Source organism: Miniopterus natalensis, chromosome 1 (assembly GCF_054644295.1).
Source record: "Miniopterus natalensis isolate mMinNat1 chromosome 1, mMinNat1.hap1, whole genome shotgun sequence".
Classification (NCBI taxonomy): domain Eukaryota; kingdom Metazoa; phylum Chordata; class Mammalia; order Chiroptera; family Miniopteridae; genus Miniopterus; species Miniopterus natalensis.
In genome coordinates, this window is record NC_142081.1 from 88,111,276 (window position 1) to 88,134,910 (window position 23,635).

The 23,635-nt window shown below is 39.7% G+C and overlaps 1 protein-coding gene across 3 annotated transcripts in view; it reads right to left on the minus strand.

Annotated features, from left to right (window-relative positions):
• Window positions 1-23,635, minus strand: part of EPC1 (enhancer of polycomb 1) — a 97,990-nt gene that overhangs the window by 51,798 nt on the left and 22,557 nt on the right. Inside the window, exon 1 of one of the 3 annotated variants that reach the window (XM_016196310.2) lies at window positions 17,358-17,727. The exons of 1 other annotated variant lie outside the window; for it this stretch is intronic. In XM_016196310.2, coding sequence (XP_016051796.1) covers window positions 17,358-17,510 — 153 coding nt within the window. In that variant the 5' untranslated portion in view covers window positions 17,511-17,727. Of the gene's footprint in view, window positions 1-17,357; window positions 17,728-23,635 lie in introns of those variants that run through there. One more of the 3 variants, XM_016196311.2, reaches the window with a different exon arrangement.

A 23,635-nucleotide genomic window follows, 5' to 3' on the forward strand; every position in this document is an offset into this window, starting at 1 on the left:
CTGATTTCAGAGAAAGGAAAGGAGGGGGAGAGAGATAGAAACATCAATGATGAGAGAGTCATTGATCGGCTGCCTAGCCCGTAACCCGGGCATGTGCCCTAACCGGAAATCGAACCCTGATCGCCTGGATCCTAGGTCGATGCTCAACAGCTGAGCCATGCCCGGCTGGGCTGAAGTTGTTTGTTATCACATCATAATCTAGTTTGTCCTGAATGACATAAATTGGCCCCAGAAGTGCTGTACTGTTATAATACAAAGACTAAAATATATGCCATTAGTTTGGGGGCTAAGAAGCAAGGAAATGTCCCAGAGGCTGGAAGGTTGGCAACTCATAGTAGGTAGTACAAAATATTGGTGAAAGTCAGTTATGATGACTTGAAAAGCAGGTAATGTATTTAACAAACCAAAAGCTCTAGGAGAAGAGGTTAAAAAAACAATAACTGAAGATTAAAACGGTGTGTTAGCTGCTCTGTGTTTAGTATTACAAGAAAAACAATTTTAAAAACTGACCAGTTTGTAAGCAGGAATGATAGGGAAGAGTCCAAAAATTTGTGGACTTGGAGTATTTGAAGAGTGCGTTGTCTCCTGGTCATACGGTAGAATTATACTTCCTGGTTCCTTTGTGGTTAGGTGGAGCTATAAGACTTGTTTTGGCCATCAAGCTTTGAGCTGAGGTGACATGTAACTTCTGAACAGATAATTTGAATAACTGATACAAGATATGAAAAATTCCAGGCTCATTCCTCTATTAGTGTCCATCAATGTTCAGGAAGGAGGATGCTGTGTCAGCTGGACCTGGAGTGAGGTCATGTAGAACAGAACTCCCAAATTAACCCAATGAGAAATGCAGTGTCAGGAATTAATCTGTTACAAAGCCACTAAGATTTTAGGATTGTATGTTTATAGCACAACCTTGCCTATCCTGTCTGATAATTGGAGAGAAATCCGAAATGTGACTAACATTTGAGTCAGAGATCAACTAGTTCAGGTTCCTTCTACAAATGATAAAAGGTCTAGCAGTTAAGTGACATGTCTAATCACATAGAAACAACATGTTTTAAAGAATTTAATGGAATCACCATTGTCCCACTAAATTATAGTGGGAGTTATGCTCCTAAATCTTTAAACACAGCTCTGAAATAGATTAAACTAACACATGAATACATTAACAGGCAAATCTAGTCGTTCATTCAACAAATAATGAAACCATTAAGCTGTGAAATTAAAGGTACTTGGAGCTTAGAGTCATATGGTAAAGACTAATCAAATAACCACATAAATAAAATGGAAGTTTAAACAGTAATTGCTAAGAAGACACAATTATTGGAGCATGTAAAAGACCTATCCTAATACACCAATATGCTACATATTTATATCACAAGGATGCCTTAAGAGCCCCAGCAATACTTTTAGAAAACACACATATATTAGGAATACTGGTCATCTTGTTCCATGCCACTTCATATAGTAAACATTAGATTATATCCCATTATTTCCCAAATGATAAGGCAGGCTACCTAGTGAAAATTTTCTAGATCTGAATCTTAGAAATTGTAGATGTTTTTAAATCCAAATTTAAGATCTATTCCAGAAAGGATTTAACTAAGCTGAACCAGAAATAAAGAAACATTACCGTTATTTAATTGTTTTCCTGTTAATGATACAAAGTATTAGACATCCATGAGAAATAAGAGCTTTAGATATCAGTAAGAATTAAGAATTTTATATGAAAAACCCAATCCTAAAAGTATAAAGACAAGAAATGTTAATTTTATCATAAGCATTTCTTATTCTGCCCCATCTTCAGGGAAAAAAAATTTTTCCCCTTCACTACAAAAGTTAGCAGAAATTTCTGAAGTGTATTCTACAAAATCACAACATAAAAGTTGAGACAAAAGGTAAAATAGAATTCAAAAAATGATTTTAAACAGTATTAAAAAAAACCAATGCAAAGGAATCTGGGAATATATTTTTATGGAGTTGCTCTATGATATTTCCTGGTATAGAGGAAAAAAAGATTGCTTTTCTTTCATTGAAATTGCATTATAAAGGAAAAATTTATCAAGGGGGAAAATTCATATAGGATTCTCATATAGAGTGTCAAGATGTCACTTATAGTAGATGAAAAGGAAACTTTAAAGAAGGTAGTAAAAAGGTAATTACAACCAAAATTTTTTGATTTTCATAACACTTTCAGATCGGAGAAGGAATTTTAATGTAAGAACTTTAGAGTAAAATAACTGATTTTGATTTTACATGATTTTACTTATATCAATTATGTAAACTACCCAGAGTAAAAAGATATTTCTAATCTTTATAAAAGGGACTTAAAAAGACTACCCCAGATGATGGTTTACTTCTCATGTGAACTTATATAAGCCCCTTGAAGAAAAAGACATGTCTGTGAACCCCATAATATAATATTTAGCATTATACTTGCTAAGTTTACAAATATTTATTAAATCAACACAATATAAGCATTTTTAGCACAGTGTTTCACAAAACATAATTTTGGCAATGCCACGATATTTTCTCTGGCTTAAAATTTTGGCTTAAATTATTAGAATGTCACATGTCCTTCCCAATCTTATAAAAACCATAGTTTAAATCCTACTTTATTAGCCCCACTCTGAAAGCTCAAAGGCAATTAAAATAGGTATCTACCATTTTCGAACCCAAATAATCATGAAGTACCTATATTTTTACAGAATTATTTAAACATCAAAGGAACATCTGTGCCAGAACAATATTGTCTTTTAAGTTGCAACATTGTTTCTGTTTTCAAAGGGCTTGTAGTGTAAAGGAAATCATCATATAAATGAATTTGTTTTTTTAACGTGTGTGTGCTGTCATAGGGCTTTGAAGGGGCAAGTCGAGAAAGGCTTCATAAAAGTTGACAGCAAACTGAAGTGTGTTGACTGAACATGGGGAAAGGAAAGACATTTGGGGTTAAGAGGGACGATGTAAGCAAAGGCAGAGGTGAGGAACTAAGACAACATTAAGTACAATAGTTCAGTTTACTGAGCAGAGGGCTTGTGGTAGCCAGACTCCAAGATAGCCTCCAATGATCTTTCCCTCTTGGTATTCACACCCTTGGGCAGTTCCCTCCCACACTACCAGTGTTGGTCTGTGTGACCAATAGCACATGGCAGAAGTGATGGTATGTCACTTGTGAGATTAGGTTATAAAAGACTGCAGCTCTTGTCTTAGGTGCTTTCTTACTCACTTGCACACTTTTTCTTTTAGATCCTTTGCTCTGGGAAAGCCAGATGTCGGGTGCCCGTGTATGGAGGAAAAAATGCCTCCAGCAAGGAATGTGAGTGAGCTGAAAGCAGACTCCCCAGTTGAGATGACTGTAACCCTGAATAGTATTCTGAAGACACTGAACCAGAACCACCCAGTAAGGCCACTCACAGATTCCTGATACTCAGAAACTCAGACTGTTGTTTTAAGCTGCTAAATTTGGGATAAGTAGTTATGCAGCAATGGGTAACACATGTCAGTACTGAGAGTCCTCACTGTGTAACAAAAGCCTAAATTGTTGGGATGGCTTTGGAACTAGACCTTGGCCTTTGAGACAAGTATTAGTGAAGAAGCTATTAATAAAAGCCTCATGGTATTTTACAAGGCTGCAGGTGAGGGCAGAAAATATAGTAACACTGTTAACTTTAGTTACGTGAAAAGTAGAAAATTTATCTAATGAACTGAGTTATTTGGCTAAGGTGATTTTCAACCAGAAAGTTAAAAGTGTTGCCTTGTTCTTCTGCTATATGTGGTAAAAATGAGGAGCCAGGACTTGATTTTGAAAATTTTCAGTCTCTCTAGATTGCGAACAATGCTAAAATTTAGCAAGGGATTCCGAGCCAAGATCAAATATAGGGTACTGACAAAACACGTGGTCTAAAAAACTAAGCCAAGGGAGTGCCTAAAAATCTTCTATTAAGACCTCAGAAAGATCAGAGATGGTGCCTCAGACAAAGGGACTGCTAAAGGGAACTATGTGCTTCAAAGGTTTTTTTCAATCAATAAGGCTAAATTTTAGGAAGCTTAAGGGTGTTGTCTCCAGCAGAAGCTCAAGGCAGCAAAAGGCTTATGTCAAAGACATTTATGGGTATGGCTTTAAACTAATGGAATGGGCCTCAATGAAATTCACACAGGACTCATAAAAGAATGATATATTCAGGAACATTGCCAGCTTGAACTGAAAGAGATGATATGAAATAAAAAGGGGCCTTCAGAGTCTAAAAATTTTGGCAGAAAGCAAGCTAAGAAAATTCAGTAACAAACATATTCTACCTTTCATGGAAAAGGAAAAGATGAAAAGAAGGTAGAACCAAATGCACAAAGGGCAAAGATGAGAGCCTGGGGTGAGTTATCCCCAGGAAATGATGCTCAACCAAGGAACTACCATCACATGCCTGACTGGATTTCAGACTCCCCCTTATGCCCTCCCACCCCCCACCCTCTGTCTTCCTTTGAAAAGGAATATTTTATAGCAGTTATCCTAGCCTGACCCAGTATTGTATACTGGGTATGTGAGGGAGGATGAGCAGATACCTCTCTTTAGGTTCTTAGGTAGAGAGGAATTTTATTTAAGAAGCCATACTTACAGAACTGCATCTGAGAAGCCTCACTGTACTTGAATCCAATTTGGATGAGATTCTGGACTGTGAACTGATATTGTAATGGGATGGGACTTTGGGAGGGGCTGAAAATATTCTGCATGTAGAGACTGGGGTAACAGCCTCCAATGATCCCCATCTCCTGGCATTCACAGCCTGTGTAGTTCGCCCCTACATTTTTACCAGGGTTGGTTTGTGTAACCAATAGCATATGACAGGTGAAGGTATGTAGCTTCCAAAATAAGGTCATGAAAGACCGTGGTTTCTGTCCTAAGTGCTCTCTCTTTTGTATCACTCGGGTTGAAGCCTGCTGCTATGTTGTGATGACACTGATACAGTAATGGAGAAGTTCATGAAGAGAGGTCTCCAGTCAACAAGGAATTGAGGTTGCTAACAACTATGTGAGTGAGCTCAGAAATGAAATTCTCGACTCAGTCAAACCTTTAGAAGACTGTGGCCCTTAGCACCTTGTAAAACACCCTGGGCCACTATCACCCAGATAAGCTGCTCCTAGGTTTCTAGTCCTCAGAAACTGTGTGATCCAATAAAGTGGGGTTTTTTTTGTTTTGTTTTAAGCTGCTAAGTTTGGGAGTAATTTGTTATGCAGCAATAAAATACAGGGCTTAAGGAAGCTTAAGGAAAAGGCGGGATATGAAGGCCAAGGTCATTAAACCCCATTAAGGAGTTTTTACATTTTATTCTATCACAAAAAGAAACAATTTAAAGATTTTTAGATATCAAAGTAACAACCAGACTCAGCTGTGTGGCTCAGCGGTTGAGCATCGACCTATGAGACCTATGATCCAGTAGATCGCAGTTTGGTTCCCCAGTCAGGGCACATGCTAGGGTTGCGGGCTTGATCCCTAGCTAGGCCTGGGCAGGAGGCAGCCAATCAATGACTCTGTCTCATCACTGAAGTTTCTCTCTCTCTCTCTGAAATCAATGAAAATATATTTTAAAAAAACAACAATACCTTGATAACTTTGAGTTGGAAATTTGAAAAATAGAATGGGGAGACCAGTTAAGAAGAAATTATAAACCTTTCAGAATAAAGAGGGCATCCTCAACTTTTAACAGGAATTCTTAGATCTAAATGAATTGATTTATGTAAAATTTCACCTACTAGGATATTCTACGGGATAGCCAAAAGTCACACGGGTGATTCCTTGTTTTGCAGGACTATCCTTGGCATGGTGGAACTGGTTCCTGGCCCCAAGAAGTATCTCCCCAAATTGGGACAATCAAAAGCATCCCTACAGTTTTCCAGAATGTCTTGAGAGTGAAAGAATGGTACAGTCCCTGTTCCTGTTTGAGAACCATGGTAGAGGAGGGAGAGTTTGCAGACATTCAATAGCAACCCCAAAGATCCTGAAACAAGCATGCTGTATAAAGATTCTTTGTTGTTAAGATATACAACTGTGCAGCAGGAGTGATACTCCTTGGAGTTCACCGAGCCACGGTTTCTATCTAGTGCAGTGGCTGTCCTTCCTACAGGTACCATGTCTAGCTGCAGGAGTGGTCCCGTACAGTTCAGAGTATCTAATAGAAAAGTATCTTGAACTGTCTGTGCATCTGAGGTTGGCTGGATAAATTTCATCATTCTTAATAACCATTACCAACAAAGTTCAAGACTTAACAGCATCACCATTCTCATCTCAGCATTCCCAATCTGACCCATTTTTCTCTTTCCCCACCTTCCTCAACTCTTCCACTCTGTTCTCTAGAATAAGGATATTATCAGTAAGCTCTTCTTTATAGTCTCAACTGATTTTAATATTCCCTCATCTTCTTGCCCTAACTGAAGCCTGGCAGTGTCTTCTAAAAGCAGTACTCCATATACTACAGCCCTTTCCAGCAGAAGCTTTGTTTTCTCATGTCTCACATACTAACAGGCAGGAGAGGAGTTTATTCTCCTTGCTTCCCACTGCCCGTCCTTTCCTTGTTGTCCTTTCAAAAATCATAACCCTTCAGAAGTTCATACACCAGTCTCCCTCCCCAAAGCTGTCATGCACATTTTCTTGGTCACAGAGCTCATAGTCTTTTCAACTACTACTGCATTTCTGGCATCATTCTTAGTGAAAATATCTACATGGATGATACATCTAATACCATGACATTACCACCTGCACTAATCTTTTCTCCACCTCAGCCATTCCTGTGGTTATACTCTAGATTTTGCCTTCACTAATCATTGTGCCACCTCTGAAATCTAAATGCAAACATCTCACTCTTTAACCACCACCCCTCCCAACTTCATTTCACCTATTCCAGCATTCACTCCAACAAAGCTACTGCACAGAGCTTTCTGTACAAATGAGTCCTACCACTTCCCCACTATTCATCAGCTACCTGATGTCTTTTTTCCTCTGCTTAGTCAGTTTAGAACCTAAGGTCTACTATCATGATAACCTACCTCAGATACTTTGAATCTCAACTCTCTCTTCCTTCTTAATACTTGCTAGAAAAACACCATTATATACCTACTTTGTGCTTGAACTCAATCAAGCTCAATGCTTACATTCAATTGCCCAAGTGAGCTAACTGGTCTTACTTGATTTAAAAAAAAAAAAAATGTTTTTACTGATTTTAGGGGGGGGGGGGGGGGGGAGAGAAACATTGATTGATTGCCTACCTTATGGTTGGGGGACCTTAAGGGAGGCAACCTGGGCATGTGCCCGAATCAAATCTGAGATCTTTTGGTGCAAAGGATGCAACTCCAACTGAAACACGCCAACGACCAGGGTTTAAGTGGTCTCACTTTAAATGACCACAAATATTCCTCATCAATACTACCACATTTCTCCAGTAAGTTAGCTTTCCCCCACTTACCTTTGTCTCTCTTAAGGTCCCTCTCAGTCTGAGGTGATGACCTCACCTCATACTTCATAGTGAAAATAGAATCATAGGATAAAGTACCTCATCCTCCCATTGCCAACTCTACCAACTAATTGCTCTAATTAGTGACCAACCCCTCCAAATAACTGAACCAGGAGAGACAGTAAATAGTTCTTAGGAGCAAAGTCCTTGAGTAGAAGGAAAAGAAGGGATAGGACAGTTTACCCTTTTTAATGACTTAATTCCAACCATTATACTAGTTCTAATAACTCATATTTTTATTTATAATAGCTATTTTAACATTTTAATCTACTAATTCTATCACCTGAGTTGTTTCTGTATCTCTTTTTGATGAAATTTTCCCTTAGTTATCCATTATATTTTCGTTTCTTTGCATGTCTAATTTATTATTGGGTCCCAGGAACTAACATTTATGTTGTAAGATCTTTTAGTACTCCTTTAAACATTTTTGGGCTTTATTCTGGGGCACAGTTAAATTACTTCAAATAAATTTGATCCTTCTGAGACTAGAGTTTAATTAGTTAATCTTTGTTAGGGGAGCACAGAACAGTCTTTTTTTAGTCTAGAGCTAATTTGACTACACTACTAAGGAAATAACCCTTCTGAGAACTCTTATCTGATGCTCCTGATATTAGGAGGGCTTTTCACTCCGGCTGTGAGGACACAACCTATTCCCAGTCCTTTGTGAGCTCCCAGGACTGTTCCTCCTCCTTCCTTCCAGCTGCCTTTTCCCCAGCTTCCAGATTCCTCACAGAACAGTTTTCAGCCAAAGACTTAAAGGGGATCACTCTGTACACCTCTTGTGCCGTGCTCTGAAACCTCTTCAGCCTCCCCAAACCCTGCATTCTGTCTCTCCAACTCAAGGAGGCTGTCAGGTTCTATTTGGGACCTCCCTTACTTATACTTGCAGCCTGGAAACTCTAGATAGTGACTAGGACATTTGAGGGCTCAGCTTTGCTTCCTTCCTGTTTGTGTCTGTTAGAACTTTGTAATTTTTTTATGAAATCATTTGTTGATGCTCCAGCTCCTGCATTATTTTTTTCTACTCCTTTTCAAAGCAGAACTATTCCAGAGTCATCTATACTTGCTACTGACCCCTTTCTGTATCATTCACTTTTTTCTACTATTCTAATTGGGCTTTTGTTCCCACCACTTAAACAAAACAGGCCAATGGCACACATCTAATCAAATTAAACAGTCACTTTCCCCTTACTCATCTTTTCAATGAACACAGTTACCCAATGCCCTTCCCTTCCTTGAAACATTTACCCTCATTTTCTTCCTACTTCTCAAATAGCTCATCCTCTACCTGAACCCCAGGGCACAGCTTTAAAAACCATTTATACACCAAAGACTTTTAAATTTATAGTACCAGCCCACTGCTTCCAGATAATACACTTCTAGAGCAAACTGCTTTAATGCACTACATTTTTGTACATTCCAATTAAATATGGATGACTAACAGGCACTTCAAACTGAACAAGTCCATCCTTTCTATACCCTCCCTCCACCAATTCCCCCTATCTCAGTAAGTGGTCCAATCATCTATCTATCTAGCTGTTCAAGGTAAGAATCAGGGTTAATCCTTGATTCTTTCTCCCCAGCTGGTTCACTCAAATTGCTCAGCAAGTTCTTTTGATTCTACCTTCAAAATACACATCAAATTCATCCATTTCTCTTCATCTCCACCCTAGTTAAAGCCACCAACTCTCACTCTTGCCCAATATGACTCATTCTCCACATGGTAGGGAGAATAATCTTAAAAAACATAATTCAGATCATGTTATCCCCTTGCCTGAAGCTACCTAATGACTTACTTCATTTCAAAACAATCAAAACTCCCTGTAGCAGCCTACAGATATGGATCCCCTGACTACCTCTGGGTCCTCTTCTCATACTTCTCAACCCTTTTTTTACTTTGCTCCATTCATACTGGCTTCTGTTCCTACCTCAGGCTCTCTGCATGTGGTGGTCTCTCTGCCTGGACTATTCTTCATCCAGGTCTTCATAGGGCTGGCTCATTCTGACCATTCAAATCTCAGGTGCAAAGTTCCTTGACCATCTATGCAAAGAAAACTATAGTCTCCTCCTTCCACCTGAAATTCTGTATTATCTTGTTCCACTACCACATAAGAGTTGCATTATATTTTTTTACTTTGATTTATTTGCTTTTTGTCTGTGTTTTCCCATTGGAATTTGGTCACTCAAACAAACACTTACTACGTGCCAGGCACTATTTCACGTGCTGAAAACACATCGTGAATAAAACAGGCAAAATTCCTGCCCTCATACAGCCTATGTTCTAGAATGTAAGATATATGAAAAATGGAACCCTGTTCATTCACTACTGTATCCACAGGGCCTTTATTTAACAGTCCTTGGCTCCCAGCAAACATACAACAAATATTTGCTACAAAAGTGAATGAAATGGATTTTCTCAGTCTTTGTACAACATACCTCACCTTAAATATTCCCACTTAGCTTTGAGAATAATGATCAGATTCTTACTTTAGACTTCAAAATACTCACACTTTTATTTTGTTTCCCCTTCAGACTCTATTACCTTATGGGTAAAGCACGAATCTGCAACCATCTCTACAAAATTCTGGCTCTAATTTTAAATTCTCATAACACTAAAAGCATTTTGTGACTACCGCATCCATTTATATTCATTAAATCCTAGAACTAGAGCCTCCCTAAATGGAAACCACTTATCCATGCACACAGACTACTTTACTTCTGTGTCAATTATGTTTATGTAATATGCAGAAGTCATTAATTCAAGATTTAATGATTAAGTAACTATAATTATAAACACAATATACATTTGGAAACAGACTTAAATATGTTGGTAACACAACATGCTCATTACAGCAGCAAACTATCATAGTTCTACTTCATTTTGCAGTTAAGAAAACCTGGGTGAATGAGAGCATGTATGCACAGCACACAGTTTTAGAAGCTGGATGAGACCTTAGCTTCAATAACTTCCAGTTAGATGCTTTTCCCAATTAACAATTAGCTAACTTTAAAGAATTTTTTACAACTATATCATACAACTCTTTAAGGTAAGAGAGCACATCTAACATGTTTGTATCAGATGATCCCAAATACAAGAGACTGTATAAATACAAGTAGTTTTTGAGCATCAACAAAAAGCAAGGCCATTCTAAACATTCTATTAGTATATAATAATGAAATTCATCAGTACAGCAATATTTACACATGCTGCCTTATACTTAAGTTCATTTAGACTTGTCTAAGGCCACAAAAGCCAAAGTATGTTTTCTCAGATATATTAACTGGTACTTGGGATTCCAAAATTACTCAAAAATGAATCCCAAAATAATTCATCCTAATATATAAAGACACTTAAACTTTGATTACATTCAGAGGACATTTAAACTTCAGATTATCTTTGCCCCTGGAGTCACTGTAAGACCACATCCTATTTCTTCAGCCAGAACTTGCTCTACTGAAGAAAATTAAACCAAAATGATGTGCTTCAATAATCTGTTGGAAGGTTCAGCAAACTATGTCACCATGCATATCCAAAGCTGAACCAAACTTATTAAAGATAACCTTTATAACAAGTAATTGAGGAAGGACTTTATTTTTTGAAAAACTGATTGTATCCCTATTCATCAAAGGTACAATTCTAGACAATGGGTCATATTAGATTTATTAACTACACAACTTTGTTTTTCATATACCTACTACAGTGGGGCTGGTGGACAAAATTCCCTTCTTAGATCTGCCACAATTTATACATGTACTGAAGACATGTGAATCATGTGTTTACTCGTTGATTTCCCCATAAAATTATTCTTACAGAAAAGTTACTGTAACATTAACGTAAGTCACACTTCAAGGGTTCAAAAATTCACATTAAAAGTAAGACATATTTGCCCGCCTGGTGTTGCTCAGCGGTTGAGAGTCAACCCATGAACCAGGGGGTTCTGGTTCGATTCCCCAGTCAGGGCACATGCTTGGGTTGAGGGCTCGATCCCTAGTAGTGGGTGGTGCAGGAGGCAGCCGATGATTCTCTCTCATCACTGATGTTTCTCTCCCTCCCTCCCTGAAATCAATACAAACAAATCTTTAAAAAAAAGAGAAAAAAAGATATATTCTACCTAGTTCTGTCTCTGTATTTCATACTTTCATACCACTTCTGCACTTAGAGGCTCACAATTCACTTTATCCCAAATTAAAACACAAAATTCTTATTTCCGTGTGAGTTGACTTCTTTAAAAAAAATTTTTTTTAAGATTTTTTAGAGAGAGGAAGGAGGGGAAGAGAGAGAGAAACATCAATATGAGAGTGAGACATCCACTGGCTGCCTCCTGCACGCCCCCACCAGGGATCAAGCCCAAAACCTGGGCATATGCCCTTGACCTGGAATGGAACTGCCAACCCTTAAGTGCACAGGACAATACCCAAACGAGCCACACCAGCCAGTACTGAGTTGACTTCTTTTAAAAAGTAAAGTGACAAACTCTACCATTATTCCATGGCATTACTGCCCTTTTTAAAATGCTACCCTCTGCTTTACAATTACTGTTTTAACCAATTACCAATTGTTGATAACAAGGCTCCTTAACTTTCCAGGAGAACTGAATCATATAGTCATAATCCACACCTTCATATATACAAACAGAAATCCTGCCGTTATGCATGTACATACATACACATATGTATCTTCTATTTTTTTTTACCATGACTACTACTACATACCACAATGTGGTAGAATGAAAAACATAAAACTGAAACCGAGTCCATTTTAAAGTAGTAGGAGCAATTGGTTTAATATTTAACCCAAGCCACACATTCATGAATTTGTAAGCACAGGTTATATTATTCCTGGTTTACAAAATTTAAGCTACCCTATATTTAGATGGTAGTTTTAATTAAGTCCTGCTGATTAACAGAAAAAAGGTAGTTCAGCACAAATTCCATTACATATCACAAAGCACCCACAAATGCCTTTGGATACATAAGCCCATTAGTTTTCATTATTACTGTTTTATAAGAAAACGAAGTCTAAGTACAAATGGTACTAATCCAAAATTTTAAATATCAAATAGTACACTGAAACAGGAGCTAATATTAACACTTTAGGCACTCAGGCACTATACTTTTTGAGAGACTCCTTTTGTAGTAAAGAGTCCTTAGTCTCTGAGCCGTTTTCAATTACGTCCTCCTATTAAATCCATGTAATAACTGCCATTCTGATAAAAACCAAAAAAACTCCGTTTGAAACTTCTAGGACAGTAGATCCTTGAGCTTTGCCTTGAGAAACTGCTGACAAATACGAACTTTCTTCCTAGAAAAATATACCATCACAAAAGTTTACATGCTTATCACGGTAACCACCATGTTCCAGAATCATTTTCATATAACCCTCAAGACCCCAACTTCTATTCAAACATATCTTGAGCCCTAGCCAGTTTGGCTCAGTAGTTAGAGCGTCAGCCCGCAGACTGAAGGGTCCCGGGTTCAACTCCAGCCAAGGGCATGTATCTTGGTTGCTGGATCAATCCCCGGCCCTGGTTGGAGCTCCTGCAGGAAGTAACCAATCCATGTGTCTCTCTCACATTGATGTTCCCTGGCCCCCGCTGAAAAGCAATGGAAAAAATATCCTCGGGTGAGGATTAAATATATATGTACATATGTATGTGTACATATATATCTTGGTCAGGGTAAAAAACTGAAACTAGATTTTATCATTGCTTCTCAACCTGTGATTTTATCTGATTACAAAACCTTGCCCTGGACAGTGTTGCTCAGTGGTTAGAGCACCTAGCCTGTGCACCAAAGGGTCTCAGATTCGATTCCTAGTCAAGGGCATGTACCTGGTTTTCGGGTTCACTCCCTATCTCCGGTTGGGGTGCTGGTGGGAGGCAACCAACTGATGTCTCTCTCTCTCCCTCCCTCCCTTCTACTCTCTGAAAGCAATGTAAAAAAAATATCCTCAAGTGGTTAAAAAAAGCCGTAACACAAAAAAACAAACAAAAAACTTTGGTTTACAAAATGTTAAAGAAATTTCTCTCAAAAGGAATCATTCTTTTAAACTTATCATTTAAAGTAACTTAAACTTATTTTTATAAAAAAAACAAAAAAACTAGATTTTTGTTGTTCTGAAAATGTAGTGCTTAAAATTATTTCTCATATCAGAGATATGTACATATTTTCAATTTCCTCCTAATTAAGATAAAAAATCATCTGTCTGCTTTGTAAGTGGTCCTTAGCTTGGGTTTAATAAGATTTTATACTGGGCCAGTAATGAAAAATAGTTTTAAGAGGTGAGAAAACGTAGGTGTATGAGACTATTCCATCTGGTTAGAACCCAATGAAACCTAGGTGTTGGACTGTGATGGCTAGACCCCCAATTCTAAGGTGGCTGTATAGGGTAATATCAATGTGATACCATCAACATTTTATTAATTACATCACATAGCCTACGCAACTAGGTCTAAGCAAGGACAAGAAAGGTTAATTCTCTGCCCCTTATAATAAATGCAGCCACACAGCCTATCCATCCCTATGAAAGAAGTTAAACCATTATAGAAACCAGGTAGCTCCGTTTGTTAAATATCACTTTAAAACCAATGTTTTCAGAATGTAATTGCTAAAGTGAGAAATATCCATAAAGGAGAATTACAATTTAACATAAAGCTCCGATTTTAATAATGTATTTTAAAAAGTCACCCTTTCAATTAAAGGTAAAACTGTGGTACTAAACTTACTATTTTAACACTTCTAACTTTAAAGTTAAGACCTTAAAGTTAAGATATAATCTTAAGAAAAAGTTAAAATATTATAATGGTGCAACATCTGCCCCCTCCCAAAATGCTTTAACTTCCATCCTTTTTAACCCCCAAAGGAACTCATGTATCTCATATTTACAGCTAAGTCTACTGACTTCCTATGATTTGAAAATTACTCCTGTAACTCATTAAATCAAAGCCTTCAACTGTTACTTTTTGATTTAGCAAGCTACAACATATTACATTATATCAATTCAGACATTTAATACCTAACAGCTATGATCTCCATCAAGTCCCTACTACAACAATCAAAAAATGACTAACAACTAAATTCCAACGATGAGAAAATTTCACTTACAGGGTACTTCTAGTTTCTTAAAAATTAAGAGGTATATGCCTAATTAAGTCATTGTGTTAAGTTTATAATATAAAAATTAGTTAAATGGGAGTACATTAAGAAGTGTTATTTTCCCAGTGTTAAAATGTAGAATTCCTGTCAAGTTTACCATAGAAACAAAATATGGTAACAATTACTAGAGCTCACTTGACAATTTTGCAGACACATTTTGATCATGAAATGCTTTCTTAATGAGGTGGTGTATACAAAACTGTCCTCATCTAAATCTGCACCCATCTTTGATGATCAACACAGGATTATATATTCTCTAAACTAGACACTCAATTCAGGTTCTCGGTCACTCCAACCTAAAAGACACTGTAACTAATGTGTCAATTAAAGACAAAAGTTTGTTTTAATCCTTTGTCTTATAAGAAATATATCATGCTTCAGTAAATTATCAAAAAGTTTTTGTTTTTCTAAGGGTAACTTAGAATTCAATTACCTTTATTCTTAGTATACATTTCCATTTGTGTAACATGCCACTTTCAATATTGTGATTTATACATCCGCTAACTACCGGCATGAACCACAGGACTGGAAAGCAGCTGTTGACCTGGTACTGTTCACCTTCTTCTATTAAGTTCATTATTCCTGAGGTCTATGCTACCCAGATCAGAGTTTTAGTTGGATGTGAAGTGAAACAAATTCTAAACAGATGACAGAAAAAGATAGTGTGAAAGAAAAAAGAAATCCTTTATGTCCCTCAAAAATAGGGACTCCACATGTTACAAACTAATGATATCCATTGCACTATAAAATGTCAAGATCATTTCAGTGCACAAAAATAATCTGTAAAATTTAACAAGCATACTGATATTTAAATTGAGCTCAACTCTGATTTCAGACTGTAGCTCTTGGATTGTTCAAGACTTTTAACTAAAGCGTGACTTAACTAACTTTCGAAAGTGTACTGTAGTGCTACCTTGCTTTTATCAAGGCTATCCCCTTCCTTGGCTGCAAAACAAGAACTACAAATTAATTTCCAGGGCAGTGTAACTGCAACACCATAAATTTAAAGTATTATCTGTAAAACAGGAACAAAAATAAAACCAAAAGACAAGATTCTGCAGTCACAAGTACTTTAATTTTTAAAAACATCACTTATTTAAAGATAAACAAATGGCACCATTCTGCACTAAAGTTGATACAAGTAAAATAAGAGGTTCTGTCTCATAATGTGCTGACAATCTCCACTACTACATCACTTATTCTTTAGCATATCTGTAAAGTTAGATTTAAGACACTATTCTCAAAAGTAACATGCAACTGTCACAACTGTTTTACTTTAAAAGGTTAAACAACCCGAACAGTTTAAACAGCTTTATTTTCAAAATCAACATTACAGAGCATAATTTCTACATTTAAAATTCTTACAGTACCAAATAGAGGTATTACAGTACAGTTTTCCACAAGAAAATTGTAGGACACAAATCCAGCGACTCCTCGACTTCCTTGAACTGTCAATACACTGCACCCTGTTTAAATGGCTGTACCTGAAAACCAAGGTATGCAATTCCTTAGTTTTAGAAGTCATCAAGTTATACTGTCAAGGATCTGGGGGAAATGAGATGAAGATTCTATTATCCTTATGTCTGAACCCAACTTCCACGACAAAGTAAAGCCACAGCTATGATAAAATGTCTATTAGCTGTAAATATTTAAATACTGAAACCCACCCAAATTAGACATCTTAACGTTAAGATTTTAGTTCTGTTATGGACAAGAAAGGACACTCTTTCGAAATTTCGATCTGAAACGTCTACTTAAGGTGCGTGTTTTCTACCCCCGTGATAAGAAACTAGAAAGCAGGCGAACTTAAAACTTTATTTAAAAAACAAAAGCAAAACAAAACCTGATAATAAAATTACAGGTTTTAGACGAACCGCGTACTAAAAAAAAGACAAAAACAAAACAAAAAAACTGCAACAATCTGCAACACATTCTCAAAGATCAAAGAAAAACTCAGGAACAGTAGTTTATTATCCTCCGACTAACTAGAATTGGGGAGGAATGGATGCAGAAGTGCCAAGGATACAGAAAATGTAAGTCTCCTCTAGTATGAAAGTCGTCCGGGCAAACACGCAGTCCCCTCAACACTTCGTTGCAGGGAAGGGTGATAAAACCTCAACGGCCTGCAATCAACATTGATTGAGCCCCAGGAGGCTCCACGTGGGGCCCCATGGAACCCCACGTTTCCAGGCCACCGGGAAGCGAAACGCCCCCACGGTGCACAGAACCTGAGCTCCCGGGCGCCAGTGACGCGCGAAGCCCGAGGTGGCCCTAGAGCGCCACCCAGCGGCCCGCGGAGCGGCCTGCAGGCGGGTACTCCACAGCACCCGGCGCGCTGCACCCCCACCGCCACCCAGCCCGCTCCCGTCTCCAGAAGCATAAGGCCCAACCCGACAACTGAGACCACAAAATGGCTGCCGGCAGCTTCGTCACGTGACCCCTTTGTGCCTTTCGGGCTCCCGAACTCCGTGGGACCCGGGTACAAGTGGCCGGGGTCGGCGGGTGGCCTCAGAGGAGGCCCCGCCGAGCCGCGGCGGCCGGGGGTCGAGGCCGGGGAGGCGGGGTAAAAGGCCGGCCGGCGACTGAGTCGGCGGCGGAGAGAAGATGGCGGCCATTTTGTGTGGGTTTGGTGCTCCGCCGCCGCCGCCGGCAGCAGTGGGAGCGGGGCCTGGCGGTGGGTCGGACAGGGGAGTTAACACGTACCGACTCCTCTTCCTTCTCCATTCCGGTGGGCATCTGCGGCACGGCCCGGTTTATCGAGGCGTATTCGTGCAGGTCGGGCAGATCCTCACAGCGGAAAACCGGCAGCGGCTTCGAGGCGTCTAGCGCCCGCGCCCGAAACGACAGTTTACTCATCTCAGGCGCAGCAGATACCTCTCTGCTCTGGGGAAACGGCCCCGGCCAGCGGGATCATGGAGAACCGGGGGTTCGGTCCCCACTCGCCTACCGATGCCGGGGACTTGAGGGGCGGAGCGCAGAGCTCGCCGTCCGGGCCCTAACAGCAGCCTGGAGGGTGGGAGGCTGTGCCGTTCCGCTCCTCTCTCGCTCGCTCTCTTCAATACGCCATGGCCAACATGGCGGACATTAAAACTCCACTGTGCGCTCTTCAGCCAACCCCAGCCATTCCCCACACTGCATCGCGCAGCGGCGCGGGCACGCGGGGGGGGGGCGCGGGCTCGAACGGGCGCCGGCCCGGAGCGCGCGTCCCGTCAACCCCCGGCGCCCGCCGGCCGCGTGGGCCGCGCCTGGCTGCTCGCGGCTCCCGCCCTCCGCGGCCCCGAGGCGGCCGGGCTGGGCGAGTGGCCTGGGCGCTCGGAGGCCGGGGCCGCGGCCCGGCGCCGCTCGCTCCCGGCACACGCTCACTGTCTCACGCTCGCTCCCTCCCAGCGCCTTTGGAAGACAGGCAGAGGGGCAGGCAACTCTCTGCGCCCGCACGGATTTCCGAAAGGCCGCGGCGGGAGCCGCACGGGGCGGTGCTACCGGCCGGGGTCGCCGCGCCGGCACCTGCCTTTCTCCCGCCCCGGGCGGCGCGAGGGGCGGGGGCGGCCGGGCGGGAGCGGCGCTCCCGGGGCACGGTCGGGTGAGGAGGCGTCGTTATCGCCGGGCATTAGGTCTTTAAAACAAAAAAAGCGAACGAAATTAGGGGTAAAATGCTACTTAGGGCGAACTTTTGACAGCAATTATTTTTATGTCCAATGAAAGTCTGGATCATAACATTTCATAGGCTTCGCATCCCATCACTGGTCACTTTCCACCGGGCCTAGCATTAAGGGCTGTCTCCTACTCTGATCCAAAGGAGGGTTTTTGTTTTGTTTTTTAATTCTGCATTTTATCAACCCGTACTGCCCCCTTTATTATAATTGAAGCAAAGGGAATAATAGTTATCAGCCACTGTAACCTCCAGGGGAAAAATTTAAAGCAAAACCTGTTTCAAGATTTTAGAGCCTGTTCTTTATAGGTAGCTCATGATTTTCTGTTTGTATTCAAAGAAAGTGCTGCTTCAACATAGTTATGGGGTTCGCACTCGTTTCTTCTGTGGGAAACTTTATAAAATTGAATCATACGAAGACCTGTAGTACTCCTGCCAAACCTAAAAATGAAAAATGAAATAAAAGGAAAAGCGGAGTTATTAGAAGAGATCTAGATGGATGTGATAAATTGGCAACAATTTAGATCACAAATGAAAATGAGTATCCCCAGAGAGCTCTTTCCAGTGCAATATTTTAAAAATCAGAGAGGGGTGGGTTTAGTAAGTTTGGCTGCAAAATTTCAAATGTTCACTGAGATACAAACATGTTTTAAGTCTGTTCTCCCTGGGAGCTACACAGTACAAATAATCACTATTCTTAAATACTGGGTTGGGTGGGAACTATATTTAGCTTAAGGCACAAAGGCAGACTGCTGCCTTTCAGGCTGGGTTATCTACACCTTACCAGGTGGGGAGAAGATGAGAACGTGGATGGCAGTTCTCCAAAATTAACCTGAAGCTCTGATCTTGACACATCTGCTGGGCAGAGGGACTTCCACTGCATTTCCTGTAAGACGGTGCACTTACTCAATGAACAGTTACTGAGCCCTCATGGCCTTGGAAGTACGCTGCTGATTACTCAGCACCTACAAGGCTCCGGGAGGAGCTTGCACAGTGGAGGAAGGACTGTGTGGATGGCACCTGCGCACCAAAGGTGAGCGTTCTGATGAAAGCCCAGGCTATTGTGAAAACAGGCCGGAGTGGCACCCAATCCATGGGGAATGGCTCTAATGAAAGTACTCAGGGAAGGCTTTTTGGAGGGGATGATATGAGTAAAAATTATGTAGGATAAGTATAGATTAACCTTGCAAAAAAATGAAAGTATCTTAGGCAAGGGAAGCAGGGTGCGTCAAGACTCAAGAGTGCATGTCACAGCCTGGAATCCTCGACAACTGCCAATTGCACAAGAATATGGCACCTATTTAGATAGGTTTCACCGTTCTGAAAATACTGGATGACTATTAGTATAGTAGTCCTCTCCAGCCTACAGTAAAATCCTAGTAGTAGAGTTTGGTTCATTGAGGAACACAAGATTAAGCCATGAGTGAACCACCAAGGAAAGGAATATATATTTTTAAGCTTCACTAAAAGTAACAGCCTATAGATAACATTTTCTACATCCTACATTAGTAATAAGGGGCACCATACAACTAAGCTCCTTGTTCCCTAGAAATTCTAGAATCACCTCCCACAGCAAGTTGAGAGAGATGCTTACAAATTAAGTTTGACTGTTTGCAGATAATATGCTTGCTAAGAGGTATTTTCTTTCTGCATCAGTTCCCCATCCAACTCAATGCCCTGGGTTTCCAAGGCTGGACCCAAAGGCTGGAGTCCTTATATTCAGTTCACTCTCCTCCCTCCTAAGGGGCAGGAGTGCAGCAATAAAGATTCAGGTTCAGGTTTTTTTTCTTCAGCTTCCTTTATCCAATCAAAAGTTTCCTTGCAAAAATGGCTAATCCTGCACAGTCTTTAACTTTTTCTATTCCCACCTTAAAGTTCCCCCTTTGTTTAAGTATCCCCAACAATGGTAATGTGACATTTTCAGTGTTACAGAAGATACATACTAGTGGAAAGCTAACTATATTAACCTTTCTTCAAGGGAAAACTCTTGGTTGGGAAGGGATTTGCAGTATTTAAAATACTTTAGTCATGTCACAAATATTTATTGAATAGGTAACACACCATACCAACAATGTAGGGGATATAAATAAAATACTGATAAAGGGATACCCAGCTAACCAAATGACCAGTATGGTGAGATGCAGTGCTGTGGGAGTTCAGAAAGTTGGCAGTTCTAGCTGGGATGACCAGACATCATGGAGAAGACAGCAGGTGATTTGGTTCTGAAGGATGAGAAGGATCCCAATCAGTAATGGGAATGAAATGGTAGAAGAAAGGGTATTCGTGGGTGATGGTAACTATAAAAAAAAAAGGGTGGGAGATGCTTGAAGAGGTTTATTTGGCCAGAGTTTGTAGGAAATTCCAAAAACAATCCAGGGGGAACTAGTAAGAACTTGGGTGGAGGGAGTAGGAGTAGAAAGTAGAGACATAAGTTTTAATGGTAAAAATAATTACTTATAGTGTCATTACCCTGATATGTGATTCGTTTCGTTTCAAATACAGAACTTCTGCTTAAACAACAAAATAAAATGTGTCAAATGCAACTGCTCTGACACTGCAGTTTGCTGTATATAATAATATGAAATATGGATCTAAATATTAGTTTATGTTTAATATGTGCCCAAGTCCTATTATTTTTTCTTTGAAATTGTTTCTGGGATTTGCCTCATTATTTCCATTCCTGTTGTCTTAACCATAGTCCTAGTAGAAACAACCTCCAATCCAATTTATTTTGAATTAATTCATTACTTCAGTAAACCTTTATGAAGATCTTACTTTATAGAAAACTGTGCTGGTGTTCTCCTAATAGTGGCTGATGGGAACCCGTGGTGGCTGATAGAGGTGGTGGATCCCTGGGGATGTGAAGAACACACTTCAAACAGCCCTCTAGGGCTTCATAGTCCATGTCATCAAATCAACGTGCCCTCAAACCTCCATTTCCATCTGTATCCTCCCTTCTCCAAATCATTTATTTATAACTGCTTTTTATTTTTCCATTCCACAAAGCCATTTTTAATTTTTTTTTTTTTTGGTATGGCTGTCAAGATCTCATAATTTTCCCTTTCTGTCCAACTTTGCTTCTCATTACTGCCTAAGACAAGCTCTTCATTCTGGCTGGTAAATATAATCTCCTCAACATCTTTAGAATGTCTTTCCTGCCTTTAGGTTTTCATTCATTCTTTTCTATTCTCTCTGCCTGGCTTCAGATCATCTACTGAAATGCTACCTCACATTTTTGAGGAATGTTTTGAGGATTACGTAAAGCAATCCACGTAAAACATTTACAGTGGTTTCTGGTCCACAGTAAATATTCAATAGGTGTAAACTATTGTTATCTTTCAAAATCCAATTAAAATTTCACCTCCCCCATGAAATTTTCTTTGCTTAACCTCTCTGAGTCCTAATTTCCTAATCTGAAGAATGAGTGAGTGGTTAGGTAAATTCAAAAACAATTCTTAAGCCTGTATCAATGTTTTCATCTCTGAACTCCTATTATACTTTTAAAATAATATATGTTTTTACTGCCCTAGCCAGTTTTCTCAGTGGTTAGAGCATCAGCCCTCAGACTGAAGGGTCCTGGGTTCGATTCTGGCCGATGGCACGTACCTCGGTTGCAGGCTCCATCCCCGGCCTGGGTCTGGGTGCAGCCAATTGATGTGTCTCTCTCACACTGATGTTTCTCCCTCCCGCCCTTTCTCCCTCCCTGCCTCCCTCCCTCCCTCTCTTTCACTCTCTCTGAAAAGCAATAGAAAAAAATATCCTTGGGTGAGGATTAAAATAAATATATATATGTTTTTATTGATTTCAGAGAGAGGAAAGGAGGCAGAGATAGAAACATCAATGATGAGAGAATCATCGATAAGCTGCCTCCTGCACACCCCCTACTGCAGATTGAGCCTGAAACCCAGGTATATGCCCTGACCAGGAATTGCACTGTGACCTCCAGGTTCATGGGTAAACGGCTGAACCACTGTACCACACTGGCTGGGCTCCTATTATACTTTTAATCAGTAATAATACTACCATTGAACTTCCAAAGAAGTTAAATTCTCTTTGATGTGACAATTTATTGAGCATTTACTATGTGCCAAGCAATGCAGAAGTCCATCTTAAATGCATTATCTCAGTTAATCCTTATGACAGTCCTATGAGGTGTGTTGGGTTAGAGAGGTTGCAAGACCTGCCTATGATCACAAAGCTGGCAAGAGGCAATGCTGAGATTGGAATGCCTGGTGTCTGGTGCCAGTGTGGAGCCCCAGAAACCAAATTATAAAGTGAAATGAGTGAACTAAAACTGAGGAAAGAGAGATGCCTCTTTTAAGAGGCTTGTCTGTGAGGGGAGGGGAGAGAAAGACAGAAAGGGATAGCTATTCAGGCCACTGGCTTTGTTTTTGAAAGTGGGAAAGATGTGGACATGTTTGTATGCTGAATCATGCAAATGGGTTAACTTTAGGACCATCTTCCTCTGAGGCAGGCAGGAAGGAGGGCAAAAATGGATAGTCATCCAAAGAAGTTACATTCTCTTTGAGGTTACAATAAGGTAAAAACACACACCTCAAAACAACGATACCAGTTGTAGTAGCAGGAATCCAGATTCTTCATTCCTTTAAGCATTCAATAAATGTTTTTTGGATATTTACTAACAACTAGGCAAAGCACGATCCCTATAGCCTCACAAAGCTAACAATAAAGTGAGATACAATTGTATTTAATTGGGAAAATGTGAAATTAATATTTTTAAGTGTGTGAATGCACAATGACCTCAACATTAAAATGTAATACAGTGCTATAATTGAAAGCATCATATAAAAGTACTAAATACTGAATTAGTATATTTTTACTCGAAGTGACCATTTTTCTTAACTTTCTACTTTTTATTTTTATGCTAAGCCATATAAAGAAATGGCATCAAATAATTATTCCAGCATAACTTTTAGGAAAAGAAAAACTGGAAGCTTTTTATGATGTGTTGCTTTTTCATTTAGGAAATGTTGGGAATAAAATGTTGCACAATTCATTGCATACATTTCATAGGGTTTCACAGTAACAATACTGAAATATACTGATTTTCTACAGTTGATTTATACATGGAATTCTGTACATAATATTTAAGAACTATGTTTGATATAAAATAAAATAGTTTAGAATACTTTTAGACACAGCCTATTTCTACCTTAAAGAACAAAGGGCAAATTATGAATCTTAGCAAATGGTAGCAGGATAGACTTAAAGTCATTTCAGTTTAACTGTATGTCCAATACACACAACTAAAACAAATTGGGCCTGAGAAGGAATTAAAATTTTTAAAATCCACGAAATGGTTCTAGCACTA